This window comes from Neopelma chrysocephalum, unplaced genomic scaffold (genome assembly GCF_003984885.1).
Source record: "Neopelma chrysocephalum unplaced genomic scaffold, ASM398488v2 Primary Assembly neopelma1_97, whole genome shotgun sequence".
Lineage (NCBI taxonomy): Eukaryota > Metazoa > Chordata > Aves > Passeriformes > Pipridae > Neopelma > Neopelma chrysocephalum.
In genome coordinates, this window is record NW_020897760.1 from 3482240 (window position 1) to 3500879 (window position 18640).

An 18640-nucleotide genomic window follows, 5' to 3' on the forward strand; every position below is an offset into this window, starting at 1 on the left:
CTTGCTGTGTTTTTAAGCTAAGGGCTGCTATGAAATCCCCCAGTGCATTCTACTAATCCACTACTTGGCCTTTGTGCCAAGTGCCGGTTCTGTTTTGCCCCACACAGTCCAGATATCCACATTCAAGTTGCACCAGAGGAGGAATTTGTCCAAAGCACAGCCAACTTTCAGCTTCATACAATACACTCTTGGTGTTGTTTTCTGGCAATTCCAAGTGGTCAAAATTTCCAAAACTTTTCAAAGTGACCTCTGGTTGTGGTCACCTGCCTTACTACCATGGATCACACTTTCTCTAGGAGGCAAGTCAAGTAACTCCTTTTGAAATTAAGACAGGGAGCTCACTGCTGCTGAAACCAGACAGCAGGAGCCAGGTTTTTAGAGTACTGAGAAATCTACAATCCAATTTTTAATTTAAAAGTTTAAATTTTAAAAGTTTACCCTAGAGCTTTATATTACTGGATCCTCCCTTAGAGCATACTCCATGAGTCAGAACTTCAGCTGTTTGGGTTGTGGCTTCACCAGTGTCAGATTTGATTAGTTACAATGCTGAATGCCCTTCATTGCTCACTGTTTCATGGCCTCTTCCTCAAGTACCTGTTCCAGTAAGATCTGTTTGCAAATTGGAGGTTAAATGTGGTCCAGACAAGCTCTGACAACCAATGCATACTGTACTCTTATAGGGGTTTTAATTGGTTTCAGGCTTTTTTTTTCTGTAAATTAATTTCTATTTTAAGTAGCTGATTGAACCTGTATATATGTGTATTTAAACTTCCCTTAATAGTTCACCCTTGTAAAGCAGAGTTTTGGATCTCATTTCTCTCAGTGGCACAGCAGGTAAAGAGTGAGCACACCCATTTGATGTTATCTGGGGAAGTAAGAAAGGAGCATAATGAGCCTCACTGCTTTTCTGTTATTCCACCCTCAACACCCGCCTACACAACAGCAGCAGAGAGTGCAATGTCTCCCCTTGCAGCACTCACTCCACTACGGAAGTAATAACAGCTTTTGTGCTTTCTGTACTCTCAGATCCTGGCAATCCATGGTCAGACATACTCACACACTCTGATGTCTGGTCTGGCTATCCCATCACAGCCAGGTTTCTGGCATAGCTTTAATAAACCATCAAAGTATCTATTTTGAAAGCAAGATATGGAGGAAGAAGAAGGACGTAAGCATGAATTATTTCATGAACTTCATAAACCAAGAAAACAGGTCACAATTCTGTCCAACCAAGCCTACAATCCTTCTCAAGGTGCACAGAAACTGTTCAAAGCATAAATACTCAATGAATGCCAAACCTGCGCAGTCAGGCAGGTTTATTTTCTCCGTAGGAGCTTAAGGAGGGTCTTAGTACATTGCTTACATTTTGCTTCCATGCACAAGAAGTCTCTGAGAGGTATTTATTCCGTTCACATGAAAAAACAATTTCATGTACTTAAAAGAAAAAAAGGAGAAAGATGGCAGCACAGTAAGTTTTCTTCATTACAAAGTGTTTTTCCATCAGGCAATTATTTATAAGAACTTTTGTTAACACTGGAGTTGAGGCTCTGGAACAAAGTGGATATATTGTTTACTAGCTTTGCCAGTCAATCTTCTCTTACAAAACCTCTCCCTTCCCCCTCTCCTTTTGCAGCCAAGTCAGTTCTTTGCATAGCTCAGGAGTTTCCTTTGTTACCAAGATCTCCTTTTCCACAGATTGTTCCTTGAATAATGCCATCTTCAATGTAGTGCCCTGAGGTATCCGTGCTCCTGCAGAGAACTGTTGAGGGGATCCGAGATGAGCGTCTGTCTTGACTCTTATCCTCAGAGGAGCAGAAAATCATCCTTTTCATGGTAGCCCACATCTCATCATCTTTGTATGAATAAATTATTGGATTCATGACAGAGTTCAACAGGGCCAGGAGAAGAAACCATCTTTTAACATTCTGAATCCCACAGTAGGTACAGTTCAGACCATCAAGCAGTAAGACAACCAGGCCAGGCGTCCAGCAGACAACAAAGGCACCTAGAAATAAAGGAGACAAAGAAAGAAAACCAAACCTGACTTCAGACTTTTAGGGGTTTGGAGTGTTTTGCATCTTACAAGATTATTGGGTTCATCAAAATTCTACACAAAAATGCTAAAAGCAAGAGAGGACAAAATTCTAATGACAATAGCAAAATTATATCTACTACAGCTCCTCTGCCAAGCCCTGGACAGGAGGCAGGGAGGCAGGGCAGCTCTCAGAAGACCGCAGGGAGTAAGAACCCAGCTGCTGACAGCATCACCTCAAACACAAGTGGGAAAAGGCCATCACAACAGGGATTTATCCATGCTGATAAATAAACAAGAGCTTGAGCATTTAAAAGCAGAGAACTGCACTCGAACACAAACTTCCTCCCTTCATGTCTCTCGTGTGCTGGAGGAGAAAATACCAAGTGGTTCACTTCCATCACCACCACAGTATGATCCCAAGAGACAAGTCTTCTGTCACACTACAGCTGTAGCTGGAAACCCACAGCTAGTGTAGGGTGCGTGCCACTGCCTGCAACACACAAGCACTGCTGGCTCCCTGGTCAGAGCAGAGCCCACCTCCTTCCACTGCCCCCTCCCAGGCTCTGCTGTTGGGTACTTGAGACCCAACAACTCAGATGTAAGAAAAAAATTCAGTTACACATGAAAAAAGAGAAGAAAGCAAATAGATGAGTTAGCAAAGGTGAACCAAAGGATGCAGCAGTTACAGCAAAGAAATGAAGGGGGGGGAGGAACCAAACACAAAAAGGATAAGGAAGTAAGTATACAGTGGTGGGGAAAGAAGAAAACTCTGCAATAGAGGCATTTCCCCAAAACATAGCAAGAAACTGCAGGACAAGCCCAGGAGGAGCAGAGATTTTGTGTTTCAGCTGCAAGGCAGGAACGACAACAGCCCCTGCGAGGAACAATGTGATAATAAAAGCTGGAAGACAAAGCTGGACAACACACTCCTCTCCCATCAGCCCCTCAAAAAAAAAAATAAAGAAAGGAGAAATAAGGGAGAAGAGATCTTAGACTGAAGACAACATGAAGAAAGCATAAAACCCACAGTTTAGAAGGAAGTTCTATATTGCATTTGTATCTTCCCATGTTCCCGCACACCACCGCCATAAGTACGGGTGGGGAGGGGGCACATGGCTACCAAATGCAGCCATTGGCCACAAGTTGGAGAGGGGCCCTGGACTGCCCCATCTGCCCCCTGGTCTCCCCACTGCACTGCACCCCGTGATCCCTCACCCACAGTCCAGGGAATGAGTAGCCATATGCATGATAATACTAACTTAGCACAAGCCACAATTGCTGTCTGACATACAGAAATAGAAAATTACAACTCTGCCCAACAGTCACAGTTTGAACAATGTACTGAGGAAATTCCAATCACTTATCACAGCAGTTTCCCCATTCTGGGGCTTAGAAGAAAATAATCCAACAAATAGGTATGATAGCAGCTACACACTAAAAAGCTCTTCCTGTGGGTGTGGGTATCTGTTCAACAATTTTGGTAGGTCAAGCAAGCCCACCTCATTTTTTTTTAAAGTCTCTGATATTCCCATATCCCAGCTGTGCAAGCAAGCAGTGGGAGGGCAGCCTGGATTACAGTAGGACCCAAGCAGTGCCAGAGCCAGTACTCGGCAGCATCTCAGCCAACCCATCAGCTGTGCTGCAAACACAGGCCAGTGTCAGCAGCACTGCACACTTCTCCCCATTGAGGACTTGAACAGACTGCCCATCTGATGGGCAGGTCATAATGGTATATAAAGTGAATTTGTGTGACTTAGTAAGCATTAGGATTGCTGAAAAATGTATTCAGGACAAGGTATCATGGATTTTGCTGCAAATCTGTGCCCCCGGACTCCAGACAAAATTCAACCAACCGATTTATTCTGTTCTAGGCAATACTGAACAGAAAGGCAAGAGACCACTTTCTTCAGAAACTGAATTTTCTACTCTGCTGTTCCAAGATTTTTGTGATGCTAAGTACTAATTTCATAGAGTTAGTTTTGAGATACTGGTTAACATCAGTTACATTCCTCCATTGCCCACTGGCATGGGGAGCTGAATGCTGCTACCACAACACTTGTTTTCCCTGGTCAGTCTCTGTACTACACACTGGTTTGGCTCCTGTGTGCTGAGTAAGCAGTTGTGACACCAGCTCTCATAGTTTACAATGGAGAAAACTGCACTGATTTATTGCCCTGGGCTTCAGCAGCAAATCCCATCAGGTTTAACAAGCACTGGAACCCAACCACCCAAACAATACTGTGCCCAGTTAAGTGTCTCGGCAAGTATTTGGACATAAAGCTTTCACTAGCTACCAAGGGTCACTGGCAGAGCTGCCGATACACCAGCTCCATGCAGAAATTGAGATGGTAACAAACCCGCCTTAAAACAGGCACTGAAAGCATTTTGACCACTTGTACCACAAAGCATGCAAGGTCCAACCCTGCTTTTATGGAAGTTACCAGGAGATGAAAGAGACCCCAAAAGCCACATTTAACAAGAGACGCAGAAATCTCTCCTTCAAACAAAATTCCAAGATTGCAGGCAGGATTAGTCCATGAACTCCTAGGATATACCTCTGTCTATATAAGCAGAACCATAAAAGGTTTCAGCTACAAAAGTAAGGGAAGATAAAAGACATCTGCAGACATCTCTCTGCATATTTCTCATGACTGAAGACAAAGACAGGGGCAATGCAGTGACAGTGTCCAAGTTACTGGCTAATGTTTTCACGAGGCTGTTGCTTTCACTCCAAAAATACATTTTGCTGTCTATGGAGACAACACAAGTGATTCACACCCTGTTCTTAGCACTACTGAGATGAAAGCAAGGCATGTCTTAGACTCACAGCCTTGCTCAGATTTTGTTATTTTTACCACCAAGCTTTCAGAGGGAACCATGGTTAAGCATAAAAATATACCTTTGTCTTGGCCCTTTGGTGATTTTCTGGTTTGCAGACTATTTATCCCACAGGAGCTCCTCTCCCTGAAAAAGAGCCACACTCCAAAAATAATTTAACTTCTGGGACTCTTTAAAATTCACAGAAGTGACATGAAATACAGCCTGGCTGCAACATGGATTAGAAGAACAACTCTGAGTCTTCGCACCAGATTATGGGAGATCAGGTGTCACAATGCCTCAAGGTTAGTTTGAGGATTTCCATTAGATTTAACCGTAGATCTTCCTGTAGATTACATCATTTCTGCTTGAAAATTAATTCCTGTGGATCTGGGAGAACTACTGATGCTTCGACAGCATCATTTCATAAAATCCAGCACATCAAAGCTGTCCCTGAGCATGCCAATGCTGAGAGGAAAAAAAAAAGCACAGCAGTTTCCAGCTGCCTTTGCCACATGTGCGACCAAGTTAAAACAGCAAGTTACCAATTAAACTATAATTTCACTGAAACTGAAAATCATCCACCCCAAAGCTGCTATTTCAGCAGGAACCTCACTGCCAGGTTCAGAGGAGCTACCACATACACAACCACTTGAAAATCACATACCCGCATACCTGCAGCCACCCTTCTTCAAAGCGACAGTCACAGTCTTAGCTGGGATTATGCCATAAGGTCAGCTCAAGAAGATTTTAGCCCCTTTTACTAGGTTTCACATCTTCCAGTTTAACTAGATAACCACCTGTGGTTCAGCATGCCAAAGAGAAAGCCTTACTCTTACGCTATAATGGACTATTTTAGGGATTATGGCAGAAATACGCAGATGACAGGGACTTGACTCCCAGCCTCTGGAAGGGGCCATCCAAGCCTAAGGGGTGGTGCAAAAAGCCACCTGCAGCTGTGATCACCATGAATTCATGAAATCACACTGAAATCTCAATTCCCCTAACTCTTAAATGTAGGGCCATGGAAGGAGAACAACCAGAGAGGACAGGGATGTTTTGCTGGAGGGGTAGCCCAGCCCAGCCTTCCCAAGGAGGGAGGTAGAAGAGGCTCGGAGAAGGAGCATGCCAGCAGCACCCAGGTACACACAGCCTCCTTCCATACAGCAGTAGGGCAGCTGGATTTTGTCCTGAATATCTCATAAAACCAATAGAGCACATGAATAAGAATTTTGGGTTTTATCATGCTTTATCCAGCACAGCATTTTGGAATAGGCTTTTAGTGAAGACTGTATCAGGCATGTACTCCAAAGCATTTTCAGATGTTTTGGAACAAGTCATTAAAAATAACTGCTTTGGGCAAAACCCACGTGCTGCATATAGCTGTAGGCTGTTGCATCAGTGGATGTAAGCAGAATTTTGCAAGAATCACTTTGGTCACTTGGTGACTCCTGTGGTAATTGGGAAGTCCAGAAAACACACTATTTGGTTTTTGCACACTGTGCTTGAATGACTTGGACAGGAGAGCACATTTCAAACTGTTTAAAAAAATAAGTTCTCATTCTTAGAAACAAATGATTATAAAAATGTTTATAAAAAGCCTCTCAGAGTCAAAATTTGGAGAATTGATATGAAGGAACATGCAAAGATACACTTCCTCTGACACAAGAGCTTGGATTAGATTGTACACACAGCAACATGGGCACTAATTCGATTTCTTTGGTAGCAGGCTCTCTTTTGGTTTTGTTTCTGACTGATAAAGTAAATCTACAAAATTATGATCTCTAAAGTAGCACTCAGGCTTTCTAAGTTAAATTTGCCTCACCCAGTACACAATAGCATTAAATGCTTTGCCTCAATTATAGTTTAACTTTGTAGCTGAAAAGCCTTATTCTGTGAGTAAGAGGAAGCTAATGCTGAACTTCAAATCAACTCATAGTCCTAAGGCCCCACTCCCTAGTAAAAGAAAGATTAAGCTGAAAACTACTTTTAAAACTGGGGTTTATTTCCACACAGCAGCACAAAGAGTACTGAAGGTTTGCCACAGGCTAAAGGACCACAAGGGATGAGCAAACAGCAGCCACCATCCCTGTCCCTCCAACTCCCATGTCGGCTGGCTGGGTGCAGTTCTGCCTTCAACAGAAATGCTCAGAGAACTGCTTTTTAAAAGTGCTGTGTTTTTTGTCTCTTTCCAATGCAGCAGTTAACTACAGTCTACTCGATGCTTATGCATTAGAGCAGGATCATATTTGAAGCAATTCAGAGTTTTTCTAATGAATTTTCTCCTTCAAGGTGGATGGTTTAGGTTTTGCTGCATGGGAGCTTCAGTGGGGCAAAAGACTCAGTCTTGCCCCTGCAAGTCAAGGGCAGGAGGACAGGAACAACCACCAAACCAACTCTCTATAGATGCCATAAAATCAAAGGGGAAAAAACAGCTGTGGAGTGATTTAGAAAGGAAAGGCTCTGGTAGTGGACAGGCCAACTTCAGAAGACACAGAAATATAAGTGAGAACCTTGTACTTGTCTGAAGCATAAATCCACTTTCTTTTCCAAGATCAGGCACTGTAAAGTTTAAGTGATTTCAGCTTCTACAGCATTTAAAAACACCACTTGGTAGACAAAGGTGTTGTACATTACAGCACTATTATTTCAGAAGAAAATAATAAAATCAGATACCAGACTGTGCAAACAGCATCCAAAAACCACAAGGCAAAGAAAGTGTCTTCAACCTGAACATCCTACCCTGGCAACTCCTACCTCCATGAAAAATTACATTGTTCTCCCAGAGCTCTCTAGCACTACCATGCTGCAGTACAACATAACTCTGTCCCAGTTCTGGACATGAGCTTTCCCAAAAGCTCCAGGTTTCCTATGCTGGTCATACAACATCATAAAGAGTTGTCAGAGCAGTAAAGAGTCACCCACCACCAGAGCCCAGCTTCATAAATGTCCTGGTGCACCCACGGTTCCATCTGCAGTGAGCTGCACAAGCCCTGCTCACGTGATGCCTGGTTTCCAGAAAACATCCTGCTGAGATTCAAGTCATTCTGGAGAAAATTGACTGCTACAGCTGGTATTTGTTCCAACAATCAGTTGCCTACTCTGTCCATCTCTAATATAATACACAGCTACATCGCAACTAGCTGGGGAAGTGATCTGAGTTGCTCAAGTATCAACAGTGTCTCTAGGGCAGAATCCAGGTCAAATCTCATGTTATGATTTAGAGATCTAAGGTTATACTGTATCATTATCATCATAAAATATTTTACACTGTGCAATATACACAGAATGAAGGTGAATCTTCCCCTTGCAAAGTAAATCTCTGTCAAAGTCACAGACCCATCAGGCATCCTCTCCTTTACCCAAGGAAGATGTATTTCTAGGGGGAAGAAGTTTCTATGTTCAGGAAACAGCCAAGATACAGATGTGCAAAGATAACTGCCTACATCCAACCTTAGGGCTTAGAGCCTTGTGCAAATATTAAAGAACATAATTTTGAAAATGTTCTTCTATGTAGTTGTGAATCTTCAGAAGCCTTCCTCCAAAGTGATTTTGTATCTCCCTCCTCAAAAAACCCAAAAACCAAAAAACAAACAACACAACAATTAGTGTTTTGTAACAAGGTGCCTACACAAGAGAGACACTTTTCTTCTACGTGTTGACCAGTCCTCTACTTTGTGTTTCTGCTTAGTGGAACAGCTATTTTACTATCTAAAGCAAATAGTCTAAATGCTTCCAGCACTTTAAAATTCAGCGAGGGTTTTTTCTGTCATGAGGGCTGAGGGATTTTTTGTTTGTTCAAAAAAAAAAAAAAAAAAGCAGCTAAACCAAATCAACACGAACCCATCCACTGGCACTGCCAGTCTTCCACACCATGGTTTGTCATCTCTTACCTAAGACAGTCATGACAGTCTTCATGAGCTTCACAGGGGTTCTCCTACGGCTAATGGATCCACTAGTGTGTGATGACAAGACATTAGTTTTCCTCTGGACGTACATGTAGATTCTTATGTAAACCACCACCATAATAAAGAAGACAACCAGGTTTAAGACACTCCAGAATACCAGGTAACTTCTGCTGTAAATAGGTGCCAGGGATGAGCAGACAGTAATGTCACAGAGGCAGTTCCAACCCAGGGTAGGAACAGCACCCATGAAAATAGCAATGGCCCAAATTGATATAATTAAAAAGGTGACTCTCTTCTTCGTGAGGTTACTGTGGATCTTCATCCGCATTATTGACATGTGCCGCTCAACAGCTATGACGAGGAGATTCACCAGGGAAGCCGTCAGGCTGGTGTCCAGGAGACCCTGACGCAAAAACCAGCGGTTAACAGTTAATGTCTTGGACACTGGGCCAGTGTTGAACATCAAGAAGACATAGGCAATTCCAGCAAAGAAGTCTGCAGCAGCTAAGTTGGCCAGAAGATAGTAAAAGGGAAAGTGAAACCTCTTGTTCTTGACCACAGCTGCTATGACCAATGAATTTGAAATAAAAATGAAGAGGCAGAAAAATGTCCCAAAACACAGAACAACAATGAGCTGTGGCCCTGTCCACTCATCTGCTGTGTCCGTCTTTGTCTTGTTATAGAAGAAGTCCATGCGCTTATCATAGTAGCATTCATTCATCCTGGATTAGAGCCCCTGCATCCTAGGAAGTGTGGAAGGTAAAAAGAAAGAAGGGTTAACAATTAGGGAATAGTCCTTGCTTCAATCACCACACCTAACAGCTTCTTTCTGGGGGGACAAGGGGTTGTGACAGGGACACAAGAGGGTGGATGTCTTGAGGCCTTCAGTAAAAATTCAAACTGTACAGGGCTGATGCAGAAAAAAATATTCTGCCCAATGGAGGACCACAGTGCATGATGCTTGGATGAGTAAGGAATTTTTAAAAGACTTACCTGCTTACAAAACCCCAGCACAGTTCCTTTGCACTAGCAGTCATATTTAACAGGCAACAAAGGGGAAGTTAAAAGGTTAAAAGTGATTTTCTAGAGGTCACAGAGAAAATCTGAGCAACAGCCAAGACATTCTTACTGTAAAATCCCACGTTTGAGCCACAGCCCCATCATTATTTCCATTTCTTAGTGTATCCAGTCAGGACAAGGAAGCATAAATCATAACTCTTCCATTTTACTGACTAAGCAATAAAAGGCCTATTACTGGAAAAATATATTTTGGGTTTTAATTATATATTAATAAATGTAAAAAAAGTATGTATATAAGATACTACAGGCATATATATTCTGAGCAGATGCCTATTATTTACTACTGGTGGATTTAAGTAAATGTGCTGAAAAGGGAAAAATATATTCTAGATATTTGACTATTCTAAAGTCAGGGATTATTTTACTGGCCTGTAAACCCAGAGCCCCGTGCGCGCCACATAGCCCAGTTATCTTCAAAACCAAAACCCAATTCCATACCCAACCGCAGGATAAAGCAAGCCCCAGAAACAGCAGTAGTGCTGGAGTTTATTTCTTATACCCACTCAGCACTATCTTGGACACAGGGCTATTTAACATGGGAATGGAAAGGGGAGCCTGTGTTCCAGATTACATCACACTTTAGCTACTCTGGCAAGGTCAATGTCAGCTGCCTTGGCAGTTTCACTGCCTTTATGATGAACCAAACTGAACTTGGACTAATTTACACAGGAGACCTGACAGCAATTACTCAAGGTTGCTGGACCATATGCAGGGTCTCACAGCCTAGTAGGCAGAGTTTGTGTCTGATTGTCACTGACCCTCACATTCATTGTCAGCATATGAATAAAGGTTTTAACGATTATTTCATTAATGGATATAGTACAGTTTTAGCAAAACTCAGGAATGCAGCCATGGCACAAGATCCTAATCAGGTTAGATATTATACAGAGTGGCAAACCTGGCTGACTATAAGGACAGACAGGAGGAAGTACAGGGATACAAAGCTTCAGGAGAGGCAGCAAAGCTAATAGCTTTTGTAAAGCTCCTCGTGAGCCTCAGGCCATCATGAGTGCCAGAGTGACAGACTAAGTAGGGATGGAGAAAAAAAACCACCAAAAAAACTAGAAAAAGCAGTTACAGGCAGAAAGAGACAAAAAGCATAAGCTTTTCACCTCTGCAGCTAAAATTGATGACAGATAAACATCAGGTTCACTTAGTCTATTATTATCCTGTGGTTATTTTACAGTTATATCTTACCTCTCCAGGGACTGGGAAGGAAATTAAATAATCCCCAGCAGGCTACCTAACATGCCATTTTTATATTAAAGGTTCCTTCCAAGCTTTAAGCTAAAAAGGTTCATCTTTTGTCATTTATGTTATGCTACTTGTGTTATTTCTCTCATGCAATATTTATATTACCTAATTTTAAATCAAAGTACACTATTCCATAATTAATACTTTCAGTAAAGTGATATTTCATTTAATATTTAATTTTTCTGAAATAGCTCAGCCTTTTTATTCTTGATTTTTCGTGATTCCCACCCTAGTAGTTAACATGAAAGCAGGCCACTTGTCGCTGTTGCCCATTATCCTCAAGAACCTAGCCAGCCACTTTTAAATGAAGGAATATATTACTTAAAGCATAAAATTTAAGTATAGTTGAACTAAGAACAATTACTTAAGGACAAGAAGTGGAAGGAAACAAGTAAATCATCCCTTTTGCTGAAATATTACAGAGCATCCCTCCATCTAAAAATAAAAAAGCCTCAGCAATGCAGATCCACTGCAATGAGTCAACTGGAATTCAACGCCTACTGCTCCCTGTTCAGGGCAATATGGGAGAGTTAAGCAGTCAGTATGTTTTCCATTCTCACCTAGGAAGTACTCAAAAGTCAAATTCAGTCTGTAAGTGACCAGAAGCCCCTAAGGAGCTGCAGGCAACAGCTACTGAAGCAGCAGAGAGCTGGGAACACTGCCAGCCAAGATGGCTCTGCTCTAACCCACCAAGGCAGCAAAGGACTTGCTGAGCTTGACATGAAGCTTTTACAGAACAGCCCAAATGCCTGCAAATAGAAGCAGCACTTTGGGCAAGAATGGTAGGGTAAAAAAAAACAACCAACCAACCAACCAAAAACCTGTGAAAATTATAGGGAAGGTTTTCTGAACATGTTGTATCTTACTGTGTAATCATCTCAACAGGTGAATCTCTTGCTTGCAGTGACAGGAGAGTAAAGAAATCTGCAGATGCCTTTTGCATCTCATCTGGAGAAAAGCTTAAAGAAATCCAAAATATCAACTACAAACTTATTCTAAATACTTCAGCTTATTGAGACCTCATTCTCATTTGAAGTAGTACCCAAAGAAAAAAAAAATTTATACATCCATAATTTTTCACCAAAACAACCACACTACAAACACTCACTGTCACACAGCAGAGCTCAAATGACAAATGATTTCGAAAGAGATCTCTTGAGGTGTTGAGGTAAGGCAAGAAGGAGTAGAGAAGCATCCAGCTGAGGTCTCAGGGTCACAGGGCAGTCCGTGGAGATTTCCACATGGAAGCTGCATCAAAACAGCAGTTGAACTGGAGCTCATTTACATCCCAGTCTTTCCAAGCAGAAAAGCAGCCCTTGGCTGTCCGTACCAGCATGGGCACAGAAAGCACTTATAACGCCAGGGGTCTTGCAGACAGTGGTTTACTTCACACCTTCATTTTGAGTCCTTCCAGCAGAATTAGCCTGGTCTCAAGGGAGCTGTGCAGCCATGACAGAGCTATGCAGCTGAATCCTCAGTGATCCTGCCCAAGTCCACACCAGGCACAAGATGAGTGATAGGATATTCCATATTTCTTGGCATGTCACATGTCCTTGCAGCACTTTCTTCTCCAGGTCTTCTCTTCTGCAGTAAAATCAGAGATGTTTATCAGGATAGGTTTAAATTTCAGAAGAAAAAAAAAAAGGACCCTTAAATATTACATATTTCAGATCTATTTATTTAGTACACAAAAATTTGAGTATTCAGGCAAAATGCTGTTTGATGTTAGCTGAAAAATAGCTAAACTTGTCAGTCCAGACTGATAAAGGTAAAAGAGTCTCCTAGAATCTGCAGCAGAGAGCTTCCCAGTCTGCTACTTACTTTATGAAGAACTGCCTTCTTTTGCTTTGAAATTGGTTCTCATGAGCTTAACAGTTCTTGGGTGTTTATGGGAAAGGACAGTAAACAATCTCTATTCACCTCTTCCCTGCCACTCAGTGTTTCATATCCCACCATATAGACCTCCAGCAGTAATCACATGGTGCATATTCTACAGCTGAGTTGAACTGATAGCTTGCCATAAGTCACTTGCAGGCAAATACACCAAAACTTTGCAAGTGCCAAAAGCATACTCTTGTCTAAAAGATTCTTTTATTTCAATCTATTTAATTACTTCAGTTCCACCCATAGTGGCTACAAAGATCAGAAACTGATGGACTGCAAAGTGTGTCTTCCTCTACCACTGAGTAAACATTCAAGCTTTTTTTGTTTGTTTTTTGAGGAGGAAAAAAATCTTTTGTTCCAAAAAATCTCAAAGGATTTTAGATTTCGGTTAAACTGCTTTCAAATGCAAAAGCATGCATTAAGAATTCTTCCTAACCCATAACATCTTGAGCTGTTTGTCTTAATGACAGCTTGAATGTTTTAATTGATTTTAAATTCCTCTATATAAGTGTAACTCATATCAAGTCAGAATATGTTCTTCACCATTCTTAAAGTCAAGAATCTGCATGAATATGTAGGAATATATTACACTAGCTGTCTAAGTAAAGAGTTTGTGAAATAAAATATCACCTAAATAATGCTTTGGACAAAAGGTTCAGCTAGTTGCAAGCTAATATGTTTTAATGGTTGTTATTCGATTAGGATCTAGTTTGCTTCAATAAAGTTACTAAAAATCTGTATACTTAAAATAAAATTTAATATCAGTTATTTAAGTCAAGGATTTTACTGATCCAAACTGTGATTAAAATTACCTTTTTAATCACTTTGTTCAAAATTAAATCTGGCCTGTAAATCAACTCTAAGTTGAGTTACTCATTATTAATCCAGACATTTCTGAAGGAAAACACAAATAGCATTTTAATGAGAAGGTCATTATAAAATTTAGCCAGCAAGCCATAATGTGATTCATGGCACATCCCTGTGGTTTTCTGCCTCTTTCCTGTCCATTAAAAACCAAGTTGTTTCAATATATTGGCCACAACTTTATTGAAGGGTTGGCGTCAGTTTGGGGGACTTTGATGGCTTCTGCCCTGTTCCTGTATAAATTAGGAAGGGAACAGACAGGCCTGGGTTGGCACAGAAAGCTACCGTGAGAGGATTCAAGCTGAGTTTGCAGATGGACTGAAAAGGCCATAGAGCAAGACTGAACCTACAGGAGGACAATAGCAGTGAAACCCTCCAGCAGGGCTGAAAGTTAGCTTAGGCCAGAGGGAGGAATGTTTGCCCAGGCAGAACCCCAGCCTGGTTTACTTCTGGTTCTCCTGACCCAGCACAGGAATTTCTGTGCAGAATTTCAGGACAGTTCAGTATCCAAAATGATACACTCTGGAACAGGAGAGATCACAAAGCCAGTACAGTCCGGGCAGGTCCGTGGGACAGCACAGAGGAGCAAGCTGTGCCCAGGCTCAGCCTGCAAAGCAGGCAGGCTGCCAGCTCTGCCTCAGCACTTCACCTCCCTGCCTCCCTTTCTCCAATAGCAAGGATGAGGTATTAAATGCAGATCTCTAAGAGATTTTGAAACTTACTAGAAAAGTTGTTCTTCAGAAAGCTGAGTTTATCACGCTGGCTGATCACAGGCATACGGGGCAGAACAAGGAGGAGAGTCACTTGAAATACTCTCTTTGCATTCAAGCTGTTACTGCAGAGAAATATCAAGCAGCAGCAATTGCCTACCTGCACATGCTGCTTAGGCTTTTTAAACATCCTCCAAGCAGCAGATGGCCCTTGACACAGCAGCACAAAAGGAGTGCCTGGAGGCTTGTAGCCTGTGCAGCCCCTGCCACAGGCTCCCTGCAGCACTGTACTTGCTTGCCCGCACCCTCTGCCCCATCCTCTTCTTCTGGATAAACCACCAGTGCTGCTTGTATTTTTCTCATTACTGAAAAGCTCTCTCTCACCTCATTCCCAAGATGAAGGCACAGGTAGAAGGAAGTCAGAGTGCTGGTCAGCCAAAGCTATATATACAAATAGTACTAGTTCAGAAAGGGAATGGGTTCCTTGTTCCCCTCCACACCCTGAGTACATGTATGGCCATGGAGGAAAACACAGCCAAGTGATTGCACAGTAACCCAAGAAACCCATTCAGGTAACCTCAGCTTAGAAAGAAATACCAGTGTAGAAAAGGGTGTGTAACACAGCTGAGGCCAAAAATGTTAATATGTAACTGTGAGGAGGAGTTTTTTTGAAGTAAGTATTCTGGTTCACTTTTAATTGTCTTTAATAGTTAATTGATGATATAACCAAAATCAATTTAGAGAAACAAACTGAAAAGAAGAACATAGAGAACACAAAGTTCTGCAGAAATATCTCCATCTAAACTACAACTTTTTTTTATCTGGTACTATTAGAGGATGCAATGGAAGCCAACATTCATTTAAAAGGTTTTACAGAGACAAGTTATCTCAGAAGTAACTGTTTTACATTTTGTTTATTACAGAAATTCTGCAGGCACTGCCTATATTTGAAACAGCATGCTACATGGTACACTTCAAGGACCTGAGAACATACTTTTTAAAAAACATTTTTAAAATTCAGCTTTAAAAATTGGGGGGGAAAAAAGTTAATGTTAAAAAACTATAAGGCTCAATGAGTAAGTTTTCATCCAGAGAACTTACTTATTACTTAGCAAATCTACTTGAGGTTTTGGTTGGGTGCATATATACATATATATATATTTTAACTTAAGTATGCCAAATTTCAGATAACTGCCTGAACTCAAATCAAGCACTCCCAAGCAGCATTACCCCATTACCCTGGTCTTCAATATCTTTTTGAATAAGGGGAGCAAAGCGCCCCATCCATTTTCTCTCCAAGCCGTGATGGAAAGTACACCACCACTTATACTTACAACATGGTTCCAGATATTTCCAGTAAGAGTCCATTTTAATGGTGTCATCTTCTGGACTAGGAAGGGGGTGGGGTAAAGGGAATCAAGATGATTCTTTGGCAACTCTTAGATCAAAGTGATGGAGACATTTAAGGGATTTTTTTATTTATCATTCATCCTGCATAAAATAGCAATGCTATAGGGTACAAAAAAAGAGTCTTAAGAAAAATATTAAACCTACCAAAAATATAGAACCTCAAGACTAAATATTTAAAGCTGGAGAGAGAGGAAGTAGTACCGCCAGCCACAGACCACAGTGCTCTGTACACACAGTCTGATAAGAGGCTTAAATATCTCTGTCAGGGCACAGAAGTGTCACCCTGTGCATGTATGTGACAGTGCTGCTCCTCTGCAAACTGCTACAGACTGACACTGACAGCTGAACTGTGAAGCACCGAGATACAGGGGCACCTCCACCAAGGTATTACAAACCCTGGGCCCCAGCTGCTGAAATCCCTTTAGTACTAGGCTGCTCTACCACACTAAATTACTTTTGGAAGCTCTGATCCATTGCAGAAAGTTGTTAGGGACAGATAGCAAGTAACTCACTAGCAACCACAAGTTTAGACTTCAGACTTTGGTAATTTAAGACTTTCTGAAATTATGGTTTACTAAATCTATATATGGAGTTCAAACTAAAAACTTCATTGCAAAGCCTTCATTTAGTCTCCTTTAAGTGTGGTTCTTGAAGGAGCTGGCAGGTCATCCTATAATGCGGAAACAGACACAGCATTTAAAATATTTAAAAGTCACTCGAACAACCTATACATTGTGAAACATGCCTAGAAGAAAATACCTGTTCTGCTTCTAAAGTAAGTTTCCCATTTCTGCAGAACTTCCAGGTCCACTCATTGATCGCTATCAGCTCCATTTTACCATTCAACAAATCAGCTTGCTTTCACAAAACCTACAGAATGTGACTGTAGGTCACAGACTATTTCAGCACAGTCCCAACCAAGTCAACTTTTACTGTTTATTTTCAGCACGGAGCTGATGAGGAACTGAATTACACAACTGCTGATTAAAACAAGTCACCTGATTGTATCTGATCTGTTAACAGATTCAGAGCCTGGGTTTGCCAGCTAACATGTCAGTGAAACTGGTAGAAATGGCAAAGTCAAAAAAAATATTTGCTGGAGACATGGAAGTGAACCTAATGGTATAATACTAGAATCCAGGTATGTCAATCTTTAAGACTCATACACAAGAGAGATATATTCTCCACGGTGTCAAATCTTATACATCAGAGATTTTATTTCATTATCTGATAGCATAAAGACTATGCTGGAGAATATTCCAAAATGGTTAACAGTCAGTGTAGTACTGGAGGATAAGAACACAGCCAGCCTAATTTGTTTCAAACTTTCATCTAGCATTCTGGGAAAAAAAGCTAAATACATTTTCCAGGTTTACCTGCTGGTAAGAGCTGCTGCTTCTTTACTGATTGTGCAGATTTTCTGTGGGGTTGTTCAATTTGTTTGTTTGCTTTTACCTTTATTTTCAGTAGACAGATAAGCTTAGTGAAATCAGATTTTTCACCATATAACTGGATTTGAGTTGTATTTTCTACTGCATCTTTTAGAAGACCATAAGGACATCCAAGAAGCCATATACTCAGCACAGCTTAAAGAACAAAGCTACAGCAATGCACCTTACCAATATCTACGAAGAAATGTCTTTCTAGGTTAACATCACAGAAGGGAGAACAGACGTAAATCCATGGCCTCTGGAAACACAAGTGTATAAAAGTGCTTCCTTCACTCTCTCCCGCCCCCACCCCCGATCTTTTTCGTTAAGGGAAAGAATTAATCGAAAGATATAGTGCTAAATAACGACTATGTATTTTTTCGGTGTATTGCACAGATCAGGAAGCCTTATTAAAAAAACTACCTCCGAGAAGAGCCTGTGCCAGCCCCCCGCGGTACATACCAGCTGCCCGCGCCCCAGCAGGGCACGGCACACGCGCATCCAGAGGTGTGCAAACGGGGTCTCAGATGTATGGAAGCTCACGTGTATACATCCAGGAAGTACCTCTATTTTTGTATATACATACACATGTTCGCATGCACCGCGCCGGGGCAGAGCGGCAGCACCGGCGCTCCCCGGGCTCTGCCCCGCAGGGCTCCGGCCCCGCCGCGGGGGCGACCGAGTGCTCCCCGCTCCGCTCCCCGGCACCGCGCCGGGGCGCGCCCAGGGGCGCTCCGGAAAGTTTTACAGAACTGCAGAAAGTTTTGCCTGCCCGATTACCGGGGGAGCGGCTCGTCCTCACGGAGCTCGCCCGGCCCCCGACAGCGGTGTTCCCACCGCTGCCCCCTTCGCCGAGTGGCGGCCGCCCCGGCCCCGCTGTTGGGGGGCTCAGCCCGCGCCCACCCCCGCGGCCCCACTCACCGGTAGCCCCGGTGCGGAGCGGAGCGGAGCAGCGCCGCCGCCTCCGCGCACAGCGGGCCCGCCCGCCCCGCTCCGCGCCCCGTCCCGCCCCGCGCCGCCTTAACCCGTCCGGCCCTGGCCGCCCCGGCGCCGCCCGCCCGCTCCGCACCTGCCCCGGGCCCGCGCCGAGCCGAGCAGGAAAGCTCTCCCATGCGCTTGTTTCCTCCCCGGTGAGGAGGTCTGGCTCTGCCCGAGGCGCGGGCAGCCCCGGGGCACACGAGCGAGACCGGGAGCTGCACAAACCTAAAGGGCTGCGCTGCGCGAAAAGCCCATCAGAAGATCCATCAT

General features: G+C 42.7%; 1 protein-coding gene across 4 annotated transcripts; it reads right to left on the reverse strand.

The window, feature by feature from the left end:
• Positions 1 to 1281: 1281 nt before the first annotated feature.
• LPAR3 (lysophosphatidic acid receptor 3) lies at positions 1282 to 18019 on the reverse strand. 4 transcript variants are annotated; one of them, XM_027694366.1, is made up of 4 exons: positions 17855 to 18019; positions 12488 to 12678; positions 8746 to 9503; positions 1282 to 2005 (listed from the first exon to the last, which is right to left on the reverse strand). In XM_027694366.1, exons 3-4 carry the CDS (start codon positions 9479 to 9481, stop codon positions 1656 to 1658), a joined length of 1086 nt encoding a protein of 361 aa, XP_027550167.1. In that variant the 5' UTR covers positions 9482 to 9503; positions 12488 to 12678; positions 17855 to 18019; the 3' UTR covers positions 1282 to 1655. The 4 variants fall into 4 exon arrangements, with proteins under 4 accessions (XP_027550167.1, XP_027550166.1, XP_027550169.1 ...); XM_027694365.1 differs by having other exon boundaries at positions 12203 to 12678; positions 17855 to 18018; XM_027694368.1 differs by lacking the exons at positions 12488 to 12678; positions 17855 to 18019 and adding an exon at positions 11961 to 12042.
• Between the last annotated feature and the right edge of the window lie 621 nt (positions 18020 to 18640).

What these genes read in the sequence shown, in the direction of transcription:
- LPAR3 (XM_027694366.1), bottom strand. Translation starts at nt 9,481, where the DNA reads ATGAATGAATGCTACTATGATAAGCGCATGGACTTCTTCTATAACAAG. An exon ending in GACTGTCATGACTGTCTTAG is followed by an intron (nt 2,006 to 8,745) that starts GTAAGAGATGAC and finishes CTTTATTTCTAG; the next exon opens with GTGCCTTTGTTGTCTGCTGG.